The sequence below is a fragment of the Nilaparvata lugens genome, chromosome 8 (assembly GCF_014356525.2).
Source record: "Nilaparvata lugens isolate BPH chromosome 8, ASM1435652v1, whole genome shotgun sequence".
In the NCBI taxonomy this organism is placed as follows: Eukaryota; Metazoa; Arthropoda; class Insecta; order Hemiptera; family Delphacidae; genus Nilaparvata; species Nilaparvata lugens.
This window is the reverse complement of record NC_052511.1, coordinates 39,612,281-39,635,796: the sequence shown is the minus strand read 5'-3', so window position 1 is coordinate 39,635,796 and position 23,516 is coordinate 39,612,281. Positions and strand designations below refer to the sequence as shown.

At 33.8% G+C, this 23,516-nt stretch overlaps 2 protein-coding genes across 4 annotated transcripts in view; one reads left to right on the top strand and one right to left on the bottom strand.

The window, feature by feature from the left end:
- LOC111044877 (protein roadkill) overlaps positions 1-23,516 on the top strand; it is a 193,730-nt gene that overhangs the window by 39,261 nt on the left and 130,953 nt on the right. The window lies entirely within an intron of this gene.
- On the bottom strand, positions 7,353-7,703 carry LOC120352855. Its single transcript, XM_039435145.1, has one exon. It carries the CDS (start codon positions 7,701-7,703, stop codon positions 7,353-7,355), a length of 351 nt encoding a protein of 116 aa, XP_039291079.1.

Here is a 23,516-nt window from a genome sequence, read left to right as displayed (position 1 = left end):
AAGTTCTAATTTAGATTGTTGATAAATCAAATTGAATAACAAAATAACACTCACCAATCACTTAAAACTGTAAAATAATTATTAACTTTTAATATTATGATATACTCTAATTTAGAATGATATACCATGTCATGTCAACAAATCAGACTATTTTGATCAAGTTGATTAAAATTCCTAGATTTTCTCCTGAGATAAGCTGATTGATTACACAGCTGGAAATAATTATGTTTCTCTCCCACACACGCATCTTCTGTTAACGACAGACGACGAAATTATCATCTGTTTTTCCAAGGATGAATAATTGTTATTCTTTTCATGTCCTTCAGCGAGTTTTCCCAGGGATGAGACCCAGTGAAATCGAATTTTTATATCATAAACCTACTATGTTTCAAATTTCGTGAAAATCGTTAGAGCCGTTTTTGATATCCGTTGGACATGAATAACCATATAAATAACCAAATATATAAATACATACAGAAATTGCTCGCTTAATATAATAGGTTCTAATTATCATTTAATTCTGTGATGATAATCATTATTCTAACATTGTGGATTTTGCATTCCTATAGCAAGAGATATTAACCTTTAGGATATTTAGCAGCTCATTCTTGGCTCTACGTATTGTCATATGTTTTATTGTCAGTTTTCAGTTATCATTTTGTATCATCAGATAAGAACTTTTTACAAGCAATAAGCGTCTGTGTCAAAGGTTTGCAGCTGGTACATGTTGCATGATGAGTTTCCTGTGTGTAAGCGGGACTACCGGTCAAGGTTCCTAGCCCGGCGCGACCGCCCTTTCCGGTGAAGAGTCTGCCCTTTGTGCAACCACCCTTTCCTCACACTCCTCTCTCTCTTTCATATCAACCACTGTCTCTTTCTGTCTCCTCTTTGATCACATGACCCCGGAAAGCCACGTGTCGTCTCTCGCTTTCCCAACAATCTTCATCAGTTCTTTTTCTTTTGTCGCTGCTCATCGTCTATCATGTTCCTTCCTCTTCCAGCTGTCTCAAGCTCAGCTACCGAATCTAAAACGATGTAATAGTTATTATGGACTTTGCTTCTGCTTGAGAACTGGTCTTCAAATAATGGTGCTCTTTTTAACTCTATTTTGGTTATGTTTTTGTTGTGTAGGGGGGGGGGGGTGGAGTTCCCCATTGGTGAACTGTTGTGTTCTAGCATGGAGGAATAGTATTGGCTATCCTATTTTTGCTATATGGGATAGTATTGGATATCTTTGTTATCGGATATTGGATAGCATTTATGGGAACGCATTTTATGCTATGTTTTTTTATGATTCTAGATAGATTCTTAATTTTATGATTCTAGATAGATTCTTAATTTTATGACTCTAGATAGATTCTTTATTTTATGATTCTAGATAGATTCTTTATTTTATGATTCTAGATAGATTATTTATTTTATGATTCTAGATAGATTCTTTATTTTATGATTCTAGATAGATTCTTTATTTTATGATTCTAGATAGATTCTTTATTTTATGATTCTAGATAGATTCTTCATTTTATGATTCTAGATAGATTATTTATTTTATGATTCTAGATAGATTCTTTATTTTATGATTCTAGATAGATTCTTTATTTTATGATTCTAGATAGTGATTTATGCTATCTTTTCTCTATAATTGTAGATAGTGGGTGGTGCTACTGTGATTCTTATTGCTTCGTTGAGCAATCACTCCTAATCTCTATCATTTTTGAAATGTCAAAGCCATATCCTTGGATTGTGGTGATTTTCGGAAATGTAAAATTTATTTATAGAAATCAGAATAATTTCAAATTAGATACTTTGCTAAGTTAATAAAAACTTGTACTACAAGTTAAAAAACTTTAAAATATTTCAACGACTAGTTTCGACCATTGGTCATTTTCAAGTTAAAAATGAAAATGAAGTTTTTTAACTTGAAAATGACCAATGGTCGAAACTATTCGTTAAAATATTTTCAAGTTTTCAATAAAAGGGTACTACAAGTTTTTATTAAGTTGAATAAAGTAGCCCATATAAGTGAAGTGATTTTTTGCTAAGTTACCTTAGTGTAGTTCAAGAATATTCTATAATTAGAATCAAACTAATTTGATCAGTTTTTATAGATTACTTGATATTTATTTCGAAAACAAGGACATTTGGTTGTTGTTGAAAGTTTAATTAAACTCTCATCACGAAAAAAGAATCATTCAAAAAGTTGAATGAGAACTTTCATATTCTTCCCAGAATATAAATAGCTTAGGGCTTTAATAATCTTGAAGAGCTTCAATAATGGAAAGATAGCGCAAACAACAATCAGTAGAATAGAAGGAGAAGGGATAGAACAAGGTTATAAACTACATTCAAAGGATGTCTCTTTCATTGAAATTGAAATTTATTTTCCAAAAAATACATTAGAATATATAACTGAAAATAGTAAAAAAATATTGTTTTAAACAACCCTTGAGGTAATACAGTGTGGGGTCGTTCATGTTCCATATGAATTTTTTACTCTCTTGATTAGTATGGTTACAATGTTAAACAAATATAAGAGTTAATCAAAAATAAAACAGCAGAGCTCTGCATGAATAGAAACGTTAATATAAACTATAAATATAATGCCTACAATATGAATAGTGAATATGGATCTGATGGATCTGAATATGCATCTATGAATATGGATGCTATTCACTATTCATATTGAAGGCATTATATTTTTAGTTTATATTAACTTTTCTATTCATGCAGAGCTCTGCTGTTTTATTTTTGTTTAATTCTTATATTTGTTTAACATTGTAACCACACTAATCAAGAGAGTAAAAAATGCATATGGAACATGAACGACCCCACACTGTATTAACTCAAGGGTTGTTTAAAACAATATTTTTCCACTATTATCAGTTATCAGTTATTGGATCAGATCCAATACTAGAAACTATCAAGTTAAAATTTGAACAATAATGACAGATAATGCCAAATAAAACTGTAATTAGATAAAGCTATAAAATATAAGAAATAAATTTAGCTGAATTAAACTCTTGAAGCTTGAATAATGCAATCTGGTAGTTTGAGCGTGTATTGTCATTGTTTTTCTTCTTACGAGAGTAGTTACAGTACATTGATTGAAATTTGCTGTAGGGACGATACATACCATATTGGTGGACTCTTTGATCTCTCGAAACTGTATTTTCGATTGTCTGGTTTTTCAAAACATTTGTATTGCTTGTAATTTCAATCATTTATTTTGTCAAGACTGTATTACAACCTTTACTTAACAATTCATGTTGGTTGTCTAATTATTGTGTTGAATCATTAAGCAGTTCCTTATGCCTGTGTTTAAATTCTCTTGGATTCGGGACACTTCGGACACAATGGATGTTCCTGGATCTCTTCATCTTCTCCCCAAACATAATTTGAAGATGTTTCTTGAAGACATGCCCAACCACCACAACCAAACTTTCTATTGCCACGTGGAGATGTTCGAAATCCCTGGACTCCACTCACACACGCACATTTATGACGTTGTGTATGAGTGGACAGCGTCACAAAGGATGACGAGAGAGAAAAAAAGGAAGCATAAAACGCAAGCAGGCGTGGGACTGGTGTCCTTACTGAGGATAATGAGAGCACATAGCAGGAAAAGGACAAGGGCACGATGATAGCAACTGATTTGGAGGTTAGGATTGTGTGTGCCCGACAGAGACAGTGTCAGTGAGAGGAAGACATTGAAAGCAAGCAACCTTATCCCACATCAGATGGCCCCGTCTAAAGTCTACTGCACACTGGTCTACTATACTATGCAACACTATTAGTGCTTAGATTTGTTTCGGCCCCCATCTCATACCAATACCACTTTGCCTGCTGTCTGTTCTGTTCTAGCTCTTCAAAGTCATCATCTATTCACAAACAGGCTTTCGATATAATCGCTTCCTTGTTCGAAGGTTTTAACTAGAGAAAACTTCTATACTAAGATTGTTTTAGTCTATGGTTTTAACGTTAAAAGCGAGCATCACTGTCGCTAGTTAGTGTAGGTGTAGAGGGGTTGGTGTCTGGAAAAGCTTGTATATTTCTGATAGAATATTCGGGAAATTAGTTGGAGGAAAATCAGATACCTCCTTAAAAAAGAGTGTGTGATTCGGTTGTTTATTTGAGGGGCTTGAATTATCAGCTATAATTAGAACATAGAGATACATTCTTCTAGTTTTTTCAACTACTTGGATGAGTATAAATGAAGAAAGGGGTGTCCGGAAAAGCTTGTATATTTTGTGACTTGGTATTCGGGAAAGAGATGGAGGAAACTCGTATACTTCCTTGAAAAAGAATGTGTGATTTGGTTGCTTATTTCAGGGGCTTGAACTATCAATTGGAATTAGAACATACGGATACATCATATAGTTTTTGGAACTACTTGGACAAACAATAATTTCTTATTTGATATTCGTAAATGGTACTATGGTTTTAACGTAGCGAGCATCACTATCGCTAGTCTAGGTGAAGAGAGGTTGGTGTCTGGAAAAGCTTGTATAATTTGTGACCGATTATTCGGGAAAACAGATGAAGGAAACTCTAATACTTCCTCTAATACTACCTCTAATACTAGAAGAATGTGTGATTTGGTTGTTTATTTCAGGGGCTTGAATTATCAATTGGAATTAGTACATACAGATACATTCTTATAGTTTTCGAAACTACTTGAAACTTGAACAAACAATAATTTCTGACTTGATATTCGGAAATTAGTTAGAGAAACACTGATGCTTCCTTGAAAAAGAATGTGCGATTTGGTTGTTCATTCCAGGGGTTTGAATTATCAATAAGAATTAGAACATACAGATACGCTCTTCTAGTTTTTGAAACTACTTGAACAAGCAATGAAATACTTGAAGGAGTGTTTACACGGAATGTTTAGTAGAGTAAACTTGATTCAAGTATCTTGAATGATGTTAGTGTCAATTGAGGGTTGAAGCGATTCCTCCTATATAGTAGTATATTATGGGAAGTCCTGGTAGAAGTATATTTGAAATCGTATAATTCGAAAATGCAATATGGAAATGAAGGTGAACTTACAATCATTTCAACTCCTGCTATATAATATTAATCATTGATCGAAACCTCAAATAATATCCTGTCAACTACCGTGTAACCATCAGCAAGTGAAAAAATTTCAACAGAGAGAATTAGCTGGGAGGAAATTCGATGAACGTTGAATACAATTCCAAGCGAACATGTAGGCTAGAACAGTAGGTTTCTGGTTCAAACCACGCTGGGTCTAATAATTTTTGCACATTAGCGTTTATCAGGTTTAATTTCCTTACAATTATTTCTGTTCTCAATATTATTGTAGTCTTGGGAGTACTAGAGTTGATAATGATAGCTTATTATGATTGTTGATTGGATTTTCTTTTAAAATAAGATACTTCAATGAAATTCTTGTTTATGTTTGAAAATTTAATTTTGGAAATAAATGGAGTGTCTTGTAAGAATAGTTTATACTTTTTCCTTTCCAACTACATGACTTGTCATACAAATTCATACCAAGTTACTGTAATTTCGAGTTTAATTGTTTTTTATGTCATGTAGGTTTAGTTAATTGTGCAAAAATAGATTCTTCAAAATACAAAAAATCTATAAAAGTATGACATGTTGCATAGGTTCAGCTTCAATCCAGAATAATTACATCTTAGGGTCAAGCCACACGAGACGTTTTTCAGACAAGTCGGCACGACAGTAACCTCTCCGATTGTCTGATTTGAGAGAGCTTCATTTCGATACGCCAACCCAAGCAGCCAATCAGAGAACTTCTTGTCCTGTCGTGGCGGCTGAAAAATCGCCTCATGTGGTTTGGCCCTTGTTGTATTCTCAAATAACACCAGACGACTTATAACGATTCCAAATAATTTCCTCTATTCTGTAAATTGAACGAAAAAGTATTGAGTATAGGAAAATGTGTCTTCTTTTGAGTGCTAAAACGTTAGTAGTAAAACGTTTCCTGAGATCTAATCAGTGATGACAATATCTTGTTCAGTTGTTCTGTCACCTTGAATTTTAATTTGCCGCCTTCTGTCCTACTCACTGCTAAGTCAATTGACATTGATACATTCATCAGTTATTATAATGCTATTGCGTCACTTGTACCCGATTTATGATCTCTTCAATCTTCGTAATCCACCCAGATTGCAGTGGAACAATGATTGAACAATTTTGAAAATATTAGAGCAATAGAATTCGAATAGTAATATAGTTTTTGAAATATAATGTTACTATTTCAAAAATATGATACTAGTAGTTCTGTGAACAGTAGACCTCACGCAGTTTTCTCATCCACAAGTAACTGATGTCACCTGTTCTAGTTGATTCAGTTGAATCACAATTCACAGTTGAATCATAATTTACTATTAAAATATGTTATTTGTTTTCTCCAAGATCAAAAACTCACTAATGTTAATAAACTCAGTTCACGTTTGAATTTGTATCCCATATGATAGATAATTTATCCAGTTCCGTGTACAATCACCTATTAAATTTGTTTTTCAAATGTGAGAATATTGACACTGATGGGCACGCATCATAAAAAATATTGAAACCCTACCTTTTAGAAATAGGCATGGCCAGACTTCTGTGTAATCCATGCAATGAATAATCCACTTGTCAGCTGATTGATTATGAATAATTCTATAGTCTGATTAATCTTCAAAGTAGATGATATATATATATATATATATATATAGTGTTATCACAGTATGGAGGAATTTATTTTCTTTCATATTTTCCTTAAAATGCAAAATTTCAAAAAAAAACTTGGATATAAATCGACGCGCAGTTGGAAAAGGAATATTCCTGCCAAATCTCATCGAATTTTATCAACACGTTTGGCCGTAATTGCGTTACTTAGATAGATAGATCTATTTACAGTTTACAACATTACAAAAGTGATGTGGGCTAAGTTGAGGCAATAAGAGCCCCCTCTTTCACTTAACCCATGATGTTATTGGTTAACATAAAAAAATAAACCTTAATCATACAACATTTTACAAATGAAACTATAATAATAATAATAAGAAGAAGAAATGCATTTATTCTTCCAATTTATACATTACACATAATCAGAAATTATGAATAGTACAGTGAGATATATATATATATATATATATATATATATATATATATATATATATATGATCTATATAGCATCAACAATCTTGAAAATTATAAAAAATAAAGATAATAAAAATAATACAATTACACGTTGTACAAAGAAATCACAATAATTCATTTACATCAAAAGAAGAATAAATAATTTCAAGTACCCCGAGGACTAAAAGTCCTGTTTGGGGCACCATCATTTTTTTAATTGACTTACTTGTCTTGACTTAGTTCCTGTCGCTCCTTGAGGAGCATAGGGCTTCCGAGAATGTCCTCCATCCAACTCTGTCGCGTGCTAACGCCTTCACCTCCAACCACGTTTTGCCGGCTTTCCCAATTTCTGTCTGGATGGTACGCTTCCACGTGATTTTTGGGCGTCCTCTTGCACGGTGTCCTTGAGGATTCCAGTCCAATGCGTCTTTTTCAATGGCACCTTCTTCCTTGCGCAACGTGTGCCCAATCCATCTCCATTTCCTTCTTTTATCTGCATTTGGATTGGATCCTGACAGGTAGACTCCCATAGTGCTTCGTTGCTGATAACCTCTGGCCATCTGATGCCCATTATGCGACGCAAACATCTATTTACAAATACTTGTAACATTTTAGAGGTCACTGTAGTCACCTTCCAGGTTTCACATCCATATAAGAGGACTGATTTTACATTGCTATTAAAGAGTCGAATCTTTGTGGCTTTGGATATATTTTTATTTGCCCAGATTGGCCTCAATTGTATAAAAGCTCCGTTTGCTTTCTTGATTCGACTCTTTACATCTTGATCAGCTCCTCCTTCTACAGTGACCATACTACCCAAGTATAAAAAGGACTCTACCAGCTCGATATTGGAGTCGCCCATTTTCAAAGGCATGTCTGTTCTTGCATTTACTCTCATTTCCTTTGTCTTTCTAGCATTTATCTGCAAGCCGGCCTTTATTGCCTCATTTGAAATATTTTTTTAATTAAGAAAGAAAAAAAGCAATGAGTTATTTTGCAGAGTCGGAACTTGCATAATATGACAGGGTGAGGAATTTTAGTTTAGAAAATACATGTATATTAAATTTTTATCTACTTCCCCTTCATTTGAAAAGAATAACCAAGAATCAATGCACATTCCAGAAATATTAAACTGAAATATTAATTACAATTCCAATAAAGCAACTAAAATTAATTCCTATATTATAAATCATATGAATGAAAAAGAAACTGAGTAAACTAAAAGCAAGGAAACTTCATAGTGAATAATTCACAATTACATACAGACAGACAAAAGAAAATCCGAGTTAAAACATAGACCTCACTACGTTCGGTCAACTATGAGATGTCAGTCGATCTCCTCTCATATTTTATTCTCCATTTATTTTAATTTTATTGCTAGTAGTTTCAGTAAATTGTGGAAATAATCTCTACTTGAGCTATTGTAACTCAAGGAAATCGAAATAATAGTTCGTTTTGCTATTATTAGTGCAGTTGCCACTAAACGTGATTTGTTAACAATTTTTGTTGAACATCATGCCGATTGGCATTGAAATTCAATGTCACAGTCTAACCTTTTATTCTGGTTTTCTTTTGTTTTCCGCATTTTCCACGTAAATGCTTCTGTATTATTCAGTAGTTGAGATAAGTGCAATTTCAAATAGGACTTTGTAGTTCTTGGCTTGCTGTTATAGTCAAACATGATGAAGTAAATTAACTTATTGATAATCCAAAAAATCATGGTTCTTGTTACTCTTTGTCAAATTCTCATTTTCCGACATACCTGTACTAACTTTTCATGTTCAAACAAAATGCATAATTTCTATCTAAAATACATTGTAATTAACTGAAATATGATTTATGTGATTAGTTCATACCCTGCTATGTAACAGAATCCAAATTAATAAGAGAATTTAGATTGATTCAATGGTTGTCATTCATATTGTCTGGTATTTCAACTTTTCGTTATTTGAGTATTATCTGAAATTATCAAGAAATTTCAAATACTATTAAGATAATTGCCTTTTTAAAGCCAAAACACAAACTTCCTAAACTTTCCCTTTACCTTTAAAGCATAATCCAAGTTCATATAATGTTATATGATGTACAACTTTAACAGATCTGCTGGCAATGGAGTTATGATCTTCTGTACGTTGACACGATTGACATAATTGTGGCTAATTATTTATATATCTATTTATTTACAATGCAAATAACACTAATGTAATAACATTGAAAGATAAAATAATAAGGTAGTCCTTGCCAATATAACAGTACTTTGAAATCCTCCTTGATTTATCCTGTAAATCGGTATTCATTTACAGAAAACAATTTCCTATTCATTCTTCATTATTTGTTAGTCTCTACACTATTTTTTAGCTCTAATGAGTATTTTCCTCAAGGTGCGTACAGGCTTAAGCGCCACGAACACGTGAATTTCACTTTTCATCAGCTGATGCTATTCTTATTATATCTGTATCTTACTGCTTCTGTACAAATACAGATATAAAAAGTATAGCATCAGCTGATGAAAAGTGAAAAGTCTGTACGCATCTTTGGTTGTTCCTTTTAAAATCAACTTATTCTGACATTCAGGTTACAGTACCAGCAATTCTTTTGTAAATTCCTAGTTTATAAATATTTTGGACTCAAAATTTGACAAAAATCATAAAGTGTAAGTACATTAGGTACCTTTTTTTGGAAAATTTCTATCTAAATTCGGGAAAGGAACAGTTTTGGGCTTTAAGCCTGTTGTTCCTTTCCCAATCATTCATAGTTGAGAATGATATTTTATCTATCAATGTATAAATAAATAAATTCACATTCCACGGTTCAGGGAAAAATGATACTTGAGTATGACAGTATCAATCGTGTTATTGATCAATTATAATGAATCCATATTTGACTTTTTTTACATCTTCATTACTTCCCAGAGATAATAATTTATTATTCTTTTCTCCTTTCTGTACCCCACTGCTAATACCAGTTGTTTCCAACAAAATTATTCATTTCTTTCTAGTTTTCTTATCACCGACCCATCTCGCTGCCAACTGTATCTTCCTTGTTCCTTTTTTCATTCATTTTCGACCCTTTTTCCACATCTTCATCCCTCATCCGTCGAAATTATCAACGGGCATTATTTCAGTTATCCAACGGCCATCATCTACCCCGCGCTTGAAAAGCCCGTTACAAACAAATGAGGGTTTTCAAACCCTCATCGAAAAACCCTTCAATTCAGTTATTCTCGGCTTGTGACTCCCCTCCCCCTCTGCAAGATCATTGCCCTCTCACCACCCACCCTTTAAGAAGAAGGAGGTACACGGTATAGAAGGGAGATTGAACTATTCTTATTTGACTGCCTTCGCCTTCTTCAATGTCAATTCTATTCTTGGACCCTGCATCAAATTAAGGGTGACTACTCCTACAACTGAATAACAACCACAATTTCTGCTGCTTCTTTTTTCCTTAAAATCCATCATCGTCATCATCATCTTTGTCTTATTTTGGATAGGTCCTGGTTGAAAGCAATAATATTGTTTTTTCTTAACTACAGCTTCTTTTAGCATCAACCGTTTATTCTTTGTCGATAATGTGCAACCTATTTCACCCCTTCCCTTTTCAAACAAGCTTCTTTTTTCCATGCAGCTGATATCTGTTTTTCATCTTTTCCTGAACAGGCAGGCTATTTCGAAATACTAGAGATCCGAGTGTTTTTCATCCGAGATACTAGAAGTATAGCGAATACTATACAAAGTATAGTTATAATACATAATAGATGTCCTGAATGGACCCTTCAAAATGCGTTAACGTCTTTCAAATTTATTTAATGAAGTATTAGGACCTGATCACACAGAGAGCGATCTGCGATCAGAATTAAGCTTCCGATTCAGGAGGATATAGATATCTAAGATATAGATAATTATAATAAAAGAAAGAATTCGCTTATACAAGTACGAGATAGGAAATTCACGAATGATGCATCATCAAGTTAGTCTGAACTACTCAACTGATTAACTTGATATTTCGCATATTATTCACCCGTTTATCACGGGTTACCTGTTAGTCTAAAATATAGATATAGATACCTGAGACCGCTCTGATAGCAGATCGCTCTCTGTGTGGCCAGGCCTTAATAATTAAAATTACGATAATATCACAAAGTAGAAGATTACTCGTACTTCTTCTCTGTGGATAATATGGAGAAAATAATCATGGGTATAGGTGAAGTCCCAACCACTGAAGAAGCTAGGAAGATGCAGTAGAAGAGATTCAGTGGTGCTTCAGGTTCTTTGCCAAATTGATCAATTATCAAATCAAATTAGGGTGCCACTTCTCTTGCCTCATTCACTCTCTCTCTCTCTTTCTCATTATCCTTCCTTCTTTTCTGTCTCTGTCACTCGCCCTCTCATCTTTCTTAGCTTGCTGTCTTCCATTCCTCACGATTATTCTTCGCTTATTATGCGCTTATGCACGTCGCATAGTCGATTGTGTGACTGCTGGTATGAAATTTAAAATTCGCAAATAGAGGACCGAGTTTAGGCCATAACCCTAGCAGCGAAGAATTCGTAATTGATGACATCCGTTGGCGATGACGAAATCCAGTCTGGCTGCTCGATTCAATCCGAACTGGAATTGGCACAAACTAATTAATGAGTCAATTGGTGTTTGTAATTTCATTTGTTTACGAACTGGCATATCTCCCTTTGCGTAGGAAGCTGGTTGGTAACATTGATCGTTGAATATCATGATGAATCACAGAACAATGTTGAATTGATTACATTTATATAATTTTCCTATTTATACACTCTTGATAAACTAATCTCATGTTATATGATTAATTCTACTTCATTTTTTGTTTATTAAGGAGTTTTCTGTGATGTATACTATTTTCTTTGAAATTGTAATTGTTTTGATTGACAAAAATAAATTTGAATTTGAAATTTCATTTTTTTGAAAAAGAATTTTATATAATTTTGTAAAATATGTTTATTTATTTATCATTTACAATCAACTTAAGGATAAAGAAACAGACTACAGTCCAAAACTTCTTTTCATCCCAATTTTATAAAATAAATTGTCCAAATAAAGGTTATGTGCAATTTTAAAAGATTATGACACTAAATATTATCAAACACTTATAAAAGGTTATGTGTTTTATCATTTTTGAATAAAAAAGGCCAATTGAATGTGTAACTGGACTCGTATTTTGCAGTAAAGTATAGATTTTTTCAACTGCTTTCCCCTTTTCTGAATCGTTCTCCTGAGCGAGGCTTTGGAGACTTGATTTTTAGAAATTAGTAACCTCTTATATAATTTTATATGCAGACTATTATACTGTATAATAACTTTAGAATCTCTGATTCGTCTCAACATTTCATTTTATATTCCAAACATAGAATTTGGGACTAGAATATTCCACACCATTTTTATTTCACCATGAATTCATGATAAGTAAAAGTTATTTACTTATCGTTTATGTAATTTAAACCTACAATTTAAAATATTATCTTTCTGTGTTGCTGTGAAGGTGATATTGTAGTATGTAGTAGATATTAATTAATGTTAATGACTAGATATTGTCAAAACCCCTAACTTATAAAATCAGTCTGAGATACTAGTTTTGGTTGTAACAAAAATCAATCTCTAGTAAACTGAAATCTCAATCATTGAGCAGCAAAATACGAGTATATAGGTGGATGAATGAAGCCCTAGATTGGCCAAATTGGCTGTTGATTAATGAAGGTTGAGCGCTAGTGTTATTGGCCCAGACTAGACACGCTCGAGTTCTTCAAATATGGACATGAGAATCTATAAATGATAATAAATAATGAAGAGAAATTATTCACTAACAAACTTCAGTAACTTACAAAGTTAATGGATAATGTGAGAATGAATGAGGATTATACTTTTCAAAAAACATGTTCAACATGATAATAAAAAATCTACAACTGATAAAATAATTTTATACCTTTGTTTTTTATGTAGATTCCATATTTTCGTATTTACTGATTCTCCAATAGTATATTATTCCATTCTTTCTCATATTCAACTCGATGGTTCTGTTACCAACTAGGTTTCTCTTCATTTGTTGTTGTTCAACTGTTCTAATGATTTGGAATCGGCCTACATGGGCGTGTCTAGACTCGGCCAATCACAGTTGAGCTCAACTTCCATTGGTCGACAGCTAGTGGCCAATCGCAGGGCTTCACGTGTTACCCCATACTGTATATTCTGCTGCTCACTGTTTAATATTTCAAGAAAGTAGAGATTTGGTGTAGCAACCGGAAATAGTATCTGAAATTGTTTTAATAAGTCAATGTTTTACAATTTCAAGTCATTCAATTTATAAAGTTGTAGTATTTTCAATGTTTAAACTTTCAGTTCACTGGAGATTGTTAATGGTGTAGCCTAACAACCAATATTAGTATCTGGAATTGTTTCAATAAATTACTGTTTTTGACAATATCAAGTCGTTTTAATCGTAAAAAAATATCTTTCCACATTAAATTATTTTTTCACCAAACAACTGAAAAAGTTGAAATCTAACGGCTGCATCCTGTAATATTGTTTTTAGCTAGGGTAGAAGTTGTCTCTAGAAAACTGATGTTTGAGTGAGGGTGTCTTCCTTCTTAAATTTAAGTTTGGTACTCGCCTTCTTATTCTTCTTCTTGAAAAAGTTCAGCTTTCACTTACAAATAACGCAAATTCTTCAGAATGAATCCATTCAAAACCATAAATAACCATCTCTCCTAATACTTGAAACTTAGCTTGTCAATTGCTTCGAGCAATTTGGATAATGTTTTAGAATAATAATTGCCTTTGAAGAACTTTAACCCAATTAATTAGTGGCACAATTGAGTTGTTGGCTTTGATTAAATTATGTTGATGTTTTAATTAGTGTAGTATGCATTCCAACACACGATTCTTCATCGAAAACATAATATCATAACAATAATAAGAGTTTCATCGAGAAACTTCACAAACTAGAACAAAAATAATTGCTGGATTGGAATCAACACAAAGGCCCATTTGCACAAAAGCTGGTTAAATTTAAATCGTGATTAATGTTACGAGAACTAATTAAAGATGGATTTTTTCGAAAATAAGGCTTCTCTGATTTATTCTTGTGAAATTGATGTTTTATCACAATTTACAACGTATTAATAATTATGGAAATTAATCACGATTACAATTTAACCGGCTTTTGTGCAACCGGCACAAAGAAATTTAACTGGAGTGAGTATGAATAGCTTAAAATGAGTGATTTAAAAAGTCTTTTTCATTGAATAAAGATATCTATCACAACGCAGAAAGTTTATTTAACTCGGTTTTGTGGAGTTTATTTGCTTGATTCTTCACTTCTCCTTCCTTTCCCTTCTCATTTTTCCAGTATGTTTCTTGCTCACATGGTCAAAGGGTGCCTGAGGTTTCATTTCCGAAATCAATCCCTAACCACAAAAAGTGACTTCACTTCCGTTCTTGTGGTCTATTTTCTCTTCTTTGAATTTTGTCTATCCTCGTCTTTCCGCTTTCTCAACTCCATTGTGATATCCTTCCATCAACAGTTCCCATGTTTGATTCTGTAATCTCAGTGCCGGTTGCACTAAAGCCGGTTAAAATTTAACCGTAATTAATTCCACGAGAACCAATCAGAGGAGCCGTCTTCTCAAAACGCCTTCTCTAATTGTTTCTTGTGAAATTAATCAGGATTAAAATTTAACCGACTTTTGTGCAACCGGGCTATAATTTTTGTTTGTATTTGAATTTTGTAATTGTTATTATTGAGAAATAAATTCCTCAAGTTATAATTATTTCATTTGAACTGATAGCCAGCCTACTACCCGAAAGATTTCTTCGCGCGCACCGAACGCTTTCCGGAAAATGCTCTTACAAAAGAGAGAAATTCAAAGCAAATTGCGCTGAACAAACAGCGGCGTGGGTTGAATCTGGGAAAGGGTTGTGAGGGGTGATGAGGAGTAGGGGGTGAGGAGAATGAGGTGGAGGAGGAGGAGGAGTAGTAGTTGTGAATGTGAAAAAGAGAAGAAAGTAGAGCTGGAGGAGAAATCTGTGTCGGTCGCCGGGCGAGAGTGGTGTGTTACGACATCGGTGCCTCCATAGTTTGCCGCTTCCTAGTCCTAAATACACTACCAATACAATAGAGTAGTCTCGTTTCCAACTCCTAAACACTCTACCAATAGAGTAGAGTGCCAGATGAGAGCTTTGGATGCCCGAATATTGCTGGTTCGTGTATTATTGTTATTAGAACTACTGGTTCAACTGAAAGAGGGAAGATTTTCGATGTGAGATGAGAAGTGAATATTCTAAGTTGAAAGTTTTCAGATCACTGTAACCTGTAACGGTTTTATTCAACAAACATTTACGCTATAGCCCTGAATGGTTTTGTAACCATTTGTCGTTGTGGACAAATACAAAATGGATAAATTCAGTGTTAATGCAATACACGCATCAATGCAATGGCTGTACTCCAACTCCAGAATAAAGTACTGTACCGACAAAGTAATTCTGTACAAAACAATAGCCCTACTCCCACTCCTAAATCCTATTATATTAAGCGAGCAATTTCTGTATTTTTATATATTTATATCTGGTTATTTATGTTCAACGGATCTCGAAAACGGCTCTAACGATTTTCACGAAATTTGGAACATAGTAGGTTTATGATATAAAAATTCGATTGTACTAGGTTTCATCCTTGGGAAAACTCGCTGAACGACATTAAAAGGATAATTCATCCTTGGCTGAAACAGCTGTGGATAGTAAAAAAGTGAGTGAGCGAGTGAGTATGTGAAAAATCAAAATAGCAGCTGTGAAATAAAAACACGACCATTTTAGAGAATAATATTGTGTTCTGTCATGACTTACTTTAGATAATCTAAATATACCTATCCAAAGTAAGCCATGGTTCTGTTTATCAATAAATAAAAATAACGAGCGAAGCTCGGTGTCCCGATATTAAAGTACTGAACCGAAACCAATAAGCAAAGTGCCAAATAAGAGCTTAGTACATAATTTTTTGAAGATGAAAAGAAAACACGTTTATGTAATACTGTAACTATTGTAATTAGACATTATTCCAACTGAAAAGAGGTGAACTTTCTCTGAATGAGACGTTAAAATGTAGAGTTTGAAATGTTCAGCTCACCATAAGTTACAACGTTTTATTGTGTAGCGTTTTTAGTACAGTAATTTCAATTCTGTAGATTAGTATTATTTTATTGAAACCTCATATGTCGTTGATATACCTTTAAAACCTCATGTCCCGGTTTCACAAAAGTTTGTTAAATTCTAGTCATGACTATAATATTGATACCACGAGAACATTTAAAAACTAATATCAATACCTTTAAAATCTCATGTCTCGGATTCACAAAAGTTTGTTTTATTTCTAGTCATTACTAAAATATTAATACCAATAAGAGAAGACGTTTTGGGAAGAAGGCTTCTCTGATTGGTTGTCGTGGTATTAATATTTTAGTCATGACTATAGAATTTAACAAACTTTTTTGCTATCTGCAGCCCAAGTACGTTAATAAATTGTGACTTCGAACATGATGAAATAACTAAATGAACAAATGGTTTTTGTTTTTACAATCAAATTAAATGAAGCTCAAGAAACTTTATCTAGTTTACAGATGGAAATAAATTTGAAGTTGCATTTGTTCAAATGCTAATTAATGAATAATTTCGGGATGATTTACAACATTTAACTGGAATTTTGTTTAATAATGATTATTTATCTAGTTTGGTGTAGATTCTGAATGATTTTCTGTTATTAATTATTTAATTAAATCAAGCTCAAAAACCCTTATTCAATTTGATCTTGAGCTTGAGTCTGAATGATTCTTGGGTTATTAATTAAATTAAATGAAGCACAAGAAACATCATCTAGTCTGGTCTATATAATTTTTGTGTTTCCAATTATTTCAAATCAAGCCCAAGTACCGTTATCTAATCTGGACCGGGGTCGCGTTTTCCAAACAGTTGTGACAGAGGAGAGCAGTATTGAGTGAAGCAAGAGAGGCCGAATTCGCCACACTATCTAGGATCTAGGCAAAGCTAGAGCCTGCATTGGTGACCTGTTTATTGCGCGGATGACGGTTTATTTACCCAAACGGCGTGCTCAATGCCCGATGCCCTGCTTTTGCTGATTATTTGTCAGCCGGCGCAAATAAAACGTGCCTGATTCACATACAGCCAGCCTAGTGCCTAGGCCAACCGCTAACCAATATCTGGCACGGCCTGTTCCAAATATTTAGACACTGATCACTCTCACTTCGCTTCTCTCTCTCTCTCTCTCTCGACGAATCAGAGTAGAGGCTGTCCTGTGTTTACTGATGCCATTTGTTTATCGAATCGAACAGGGGAGTAATTTGATTGATAAATATTCTTAAAGCTATTTGATGATGAAATACCAAGTAATTTTCCAAATCTAAATTATTCAAAGTTGGAAGATTTTATTAGAAATTGCAGTTAATTACTGTATAATAATTATTTCAAATATGCAATGAATATTTGCAGTAGCAAAAGTCCTCAGTTCTATTTCTATAGCTTCAATTGTTATTTCAACTATTTACTCTGTACCTGTACTTGTTCTTACAATGTTTTTATACAGAGTGGGTAAAAAATCCGAGAACGGCTTAATATCTCATACACAAAGATAATTTGACGGTGGGTGTGATTGGGGATCTTACTCAAATTGAAAAAACTACTTTACAATGACTTTAAAAATCTGGTCCGCCATCTTGGATCCGCCATATTGAATGCAACTTCATTTTTTTAAACAGGAAGGTGGTCGTGCGATACATGATTTCGATAGGGAATTTCAAGAAAAAATGAATGGTGGAAACCGAATATGGATATCTCAAACCGTTTCGGAAATATTCACATTATTAATCAATACTATTCTAAGCAGAAAAGAGAGAAAAAATCTGTTTGTGAAAAAACAGAGAAGAGAGTGAATCCAAGGTGGGTGTTCCTCGAATTGAAAATACTACTTTAAAAATCTGGACCGTCATCTTGGATCCGCCATTTTGAATGCAACTTTTTTTTTAAATAGGAAGGCGGTCATGCGATACATGATTTTGATACGGAATATCAAGTAAAAATGAATGGCGAAAACCGTACATCGATATCGCAAACCGTTTAGAAGATATTCACATTATCAATCAGTACCATGCAAATCAGAAAATTAATGAAATACATGAGTGGTATTGATTAATAATGTGAATATTTCCGAAACGGTTTGATATATCGATATGCGGTTTCCACCATTACTTGTTTTCTTGAAATTCCCAATCGAAATCATGTATAGCATGACCAACTTCCTATTAAAAAAAATGAAGTTGCATTCAATATGGCGGATCCAAGATGGCGAACCAGATTTTTAAAGTCGTTGTAAAGTAGTTTTTTTTTTTTAATTTGAGTATGATCCCCAATCACACCCACCGTCAAATTACCTTTGTGTTTGAGATATTAAGCCGTTCTCGGACTTTTTACCCACTCTGTATACCTGTTGTTCCGTATACTATAATTTATTTAGCGTGTTATTACTATAAAGTGTATAAATTATAAATTTATTCGTGTAGGGAAAAACATTTCTGCTGTAAAATGAGCGTATATAGAATTGACTGAATTGTTCATTATTTGATCTTGTTAAGGAATAAAGGTTTTTTAATTTACTTATGAAGAAGATTTGAATTTTAGAATCGAGTGCTTCAAGATTGGTGGAGCCAAGTTCGTAATCCTAAAATATTTTCATGTGTTTCTTGTGTTTGGCGTTTATTTTGATTAAAGTTTCAATTATTTATTTCTGTTAATTTTAAAAATTCAAAATCGAAATTTTTATTTTATTTTTTTGCAAGAAATAATTTTTATCAATTTCTGCACAATTTATGATTGTTGAATATAATACTACCTAATTTGAACTATTTATTCTACTAAATTCAGGAAATAAATTTGTTGAAAGGTAACGCATGTTCTCTCTTTCCATTATTGCAATGCTCATTGAAACATGGATGAGTAAATAACAGGTATTTAGATTTACTTCCCAAATGGAAACTTCATTAGCTGAAACGTCCGTAGTTGACTTGAGTAAGTGTTTGTCATCGTGGGCAAGACCATCTTATCGCACAGATTGAGATAATCTCCTTGCTATCTCCTCTCCTCTTGTGCGATGTTCTACTAACAGACAGCTATGAGCTGGAAATTCTCTACTAAGTATTCGGAATCCACCTAAAACTGTAGGTTTATCCATATCTCTCCAAAATCCCCCGCAAAATCACTGGGTTTAATAAAATTGAGCACCATCCTCAAAAAAATAGAGATCAATATAATTTGAAATAAATGGAATAAAAATACTGTAGGTTGTCTTGTCTTATTACCGTCTACCCCTGAAGTTAGACAATATGAAGTTGAACTAGTTAGTCTATGGCGAGTCTAAACTCTCCATTTCCATAGTTCAGTATGGATGTGAGATGTGAGAGTTTGAGTTTTTTAGAGTGCTGAACTGAGATTTCCATTTCCATAGTTCAGTATGGATGTGAGGTGAGAGTTTGAGTTTTTTAGAGTGCTGAACTGAGATTTCCATTTCCATAGTTCAGTATGGATGTGAGGTGAGAGTTTGAGTTTTTTAGAGTGCTGAACTGAGATTCCATTTCCATAGTTCAGTATGGATGTGAGGTGAGAGTTTGAGTTTTTTAGAGTGCTGAACTGAGATTTCCATTTCCATAGTTCAGTATGAATGTGAGGTGAGAGTTTGAGTTTTTTAGAGTGCTGAACTGAGATTTCCATTTCCATAGTTCAGTATGGATGTGAGGTGAGAGTTTGAGTTTTTTAGAGTGCTGAACTGAGAGTTCCATTTCCACAGTTCAATATGGATGTGAGATGTTGAGAGTTTGAGTTTTGGAGAGTGCTGAACTGAGATTTCCATTTCCATAGTTCAGTATGGATGTGAGGTGAGAGTTTGAGTTTTTTAGAGTGCTGAACTGAGATTTCCATTTCCATAGTTCAGTATGGATGTGAGGTGAGAGTTTGAGTTTTTTAGAGTGCTGAACTGAGATTTCCATTTCCATAGTTCAGTATGGATGTGAGGTGAGAGTTTGAGTTTTTTAGAGTGCTGAACTGAGATTTCCATTTCCATAGTTCAGTATGGATGTGAGGTGAGAGTTTGAGTTTTTTAGAGTGCTGAACTGAGAGTTCAATTTCCATAGTTCAATATAGATGTGAGATGGTGGGAGTTAGAGTTTTGGATAGTGCTGATATGAGAGTTCCATTTCTATAGTTCAATATTGATGTGAGATGGTGAGAGTTTGAGTTTTGGATCGTGCTGAACTGAGAGTTCATTTCCATAGTTCAGTATGGATGTGAGATGGTGAGAGTTTGAGTTTTGGATCGTGCTGAACTGAGAGTTCCATTTCCATAGCTCAATATGGATGTGAAATGGTGAGAGTTTGAGTTTTGTAGAGTGCTGAACTGAGAGTTCCATTTCCACAGTTCAATATGGATGTGAGATGTTGAGAGTTTGAGTTTTGGAGAGTGCTGAACTGAGAGTTACATTTCCATAGTTCAATATGGATGTGAGATGGTGAGAGTTTGAGTTTTGGAGAGTGCTGAACTGAGAGTTCCATTTCCATAGTTCAATATGGATGTGAGATGGTGAGAGTTTGAGTTTTGGATAGTGCTGAACTGAGAGTTCCATTTCCATAGTTCAATATGGATTTGAAATGGTGAGAGTTTGAGTTTTTTAGAGTGCTGAACTGAGAGTTCCATTTCCACAGTTCAGTATGGTTGTGAAATGGTGAGAGTTTGAGTTTCGGAGAGTTCTGATCTGAGAGCTCCATTTCCATAGTTCAGTGTGGATGTGAGATGGTGAGATTTTGAGTTTTGGAGAGTGCTGAACTGAGAGTTCCATCTCTATAGTTCAGTATGGATGTGAGATGGTGAGAGTTTGAGTTTTGGATAGTGCTGAACTGAGAGTTCCATTTCCACAGTTCAGTATGGATGTGAAATGGTGAGAGTTTGAGTTTTGGATAGTGCTGAACTGAGAGTTCCATTTCCACAGTTCAGTATGGATGTGAGATGGTGAGAGTTAGAGTTTTGGAGAGTTCTGAACTGAGAGTTGTGAGTTGAGAGTTGAGAGTGGAACGGTGAGAGGTCGATCACTCACTAGTCACTACTTTCCCTTCTTCACTTCCATTCGAAATTATTACATAAATAGCCAACAGACGAACAACGAAACGAAACGAAACATTGAGAGCGTGCGCCAGTTGGGCAACCAACGCACTCACACACTCTCACACATACTGCACACAGACACATGTAGCGCCCTAGCACGTTACCTGTACATTGGGAAATTATCACTGCGCTAGTAATGTTTGGTGCTGGTGTACCCATTCCGTTTGTGTTTACTGATTATCTGTATATTTTCTCTGTCTATGAACATGCACTAGTTACATGATTTGGTCGGGGTTTTATACTTTTCTATTTGTATTCAAGTAGTTGGTCCAGTTAGGAGATGAATATGTGTTTGCCACTCATTACCAGAAAATTGAAATGACTGCAATGGGTCGATGACTTAATGGTTTGTGTGATGACTTTACTTAAATAAACCTGGGCCGAACATCACTAATTATCCAATAAGAGACAGAAAATAAAAGGTGAAGGTTATCTACCTGGTGAAATCAATCTAAGATAAAATGAGGATATGAGATATCAAGAGTCCTAGATTTCTCAGTTTGAGAGAAATTTTCATGATAATTGGAAAAAGTAACAAGTGAAAAAGAATGAAATTAGCTAAATTTCTCACTAAGAGAATTAAATTTTGTTCGGGGTGTTTTGTTGATTGGGAGAGTGAAATCTATTATCATTGTAGAAAATTGGATAAAATACACATTTTATTGTGATGACAATAAAGTAATTGAAATTATTATGGTTATTCCAATAGAATACTTCTTTATATTATCCCCTTATCACCTTATCAATTCCCAATGTTTTATATTAATCCAATAACAGTTCCTTCTAAGACTATAACTATTGCATTGTAATAGATGTTGAATCACTTTTCTTATCTGAAAGATCAGATTACACCCTTACAGCAGCGATTATCACCTTATCAGTTCCCAATATTATGTAACTCTTCAATTGTAACAGTTCCCAATATTCTGTAACTCTTCAATAACAGTTCCCTGTAAAACTATAACTATTGCATTCAAATTGATTTTGAAATAAGTGTAAATTAAATTACAAGAAATAGATCACCTCTGGTACTGTACTCTGTAGTGCTGGAGAATTTTCAGCAGTCCTTATCACCTTATCAGTTCCCAATATTATGTAACTCTTCAATAACAGTTCCCTGTAAAACTATAACTATTGCATCCAACTTGATTTTGAAATAGGTGTAAATTAAATTACAGGAAATAGATCTCCTCTGGTACTGTACTCTGTAGTGCTGGAGAATTGTCAGCAGCCCTTATCACCTTATCAGTTCCCAATATTCTATAACAATTCAATAACATTTCCCTATAAAACTGTAATTACTGCATTCAACTTGAGATTAAAAGTAGTTTCATTTAAATTGATCTCCTATGGTAGCGTAGGCCTGCTTTGTAGTTGTGTTGTCGGTGTTGTTAGAACAGAGGTGACCAGAGTTATTGAATTTAGAAAGCAGGCCGAACTTTCAGAAGTGGAAGCAGTAGAAGGTACAAGACAACAGTTCTGTGCAACCACTATTAATTCAGTCTCCTTAGCTGTAATGTGTGCTCAGTTTCGACAGACATAAGCAGCCGATAAGAAAGCGCACGCCTTCCAACACTTTCACTATCAACCGGTGAAAAATTGAAAGGCAATCGAATGGAAAGGCTCTATCTGCTGTGAACAATGTTGTCTCGCAGAATGAATAGAAAATTTACTCATTAGTGGATTCAAAATTATTTTGTCTTGAAAGTAGATTGAATGAAAGATGATTTGGAAGAATTCCGATAAGTTCAATCATAGACAAATTATTACTAGAAGTTGAACGGTATCTTTACTCTATGGTCCAATACTCTTGGTTGCATCTAGATTTCTTGATGGAAGAGTATTGAAAAAGAGTACAAAGAATAAGAATGTGTAAATTATTGTAATAAATAATAATGATGATTACACTAATTAGTTGTATCTACATTTATTGATGAATAGGTATTGAAGGAGAGTGGAAAGAATTTCTCACTGATTTTAAATAATTTTAATAAATAATAATGATTACACTAATTGGATGCATCTAGATTTATTGATGGATAAGTATTGAAGGAGAGTTGAAAGAATAAGAATGTGTATTGAATTTACACTAATATTGTAATCGACTTGAAAATAGTTTATTATTTAAACTACTGTAATAACATAACATTCTCTACATTATATGAGTT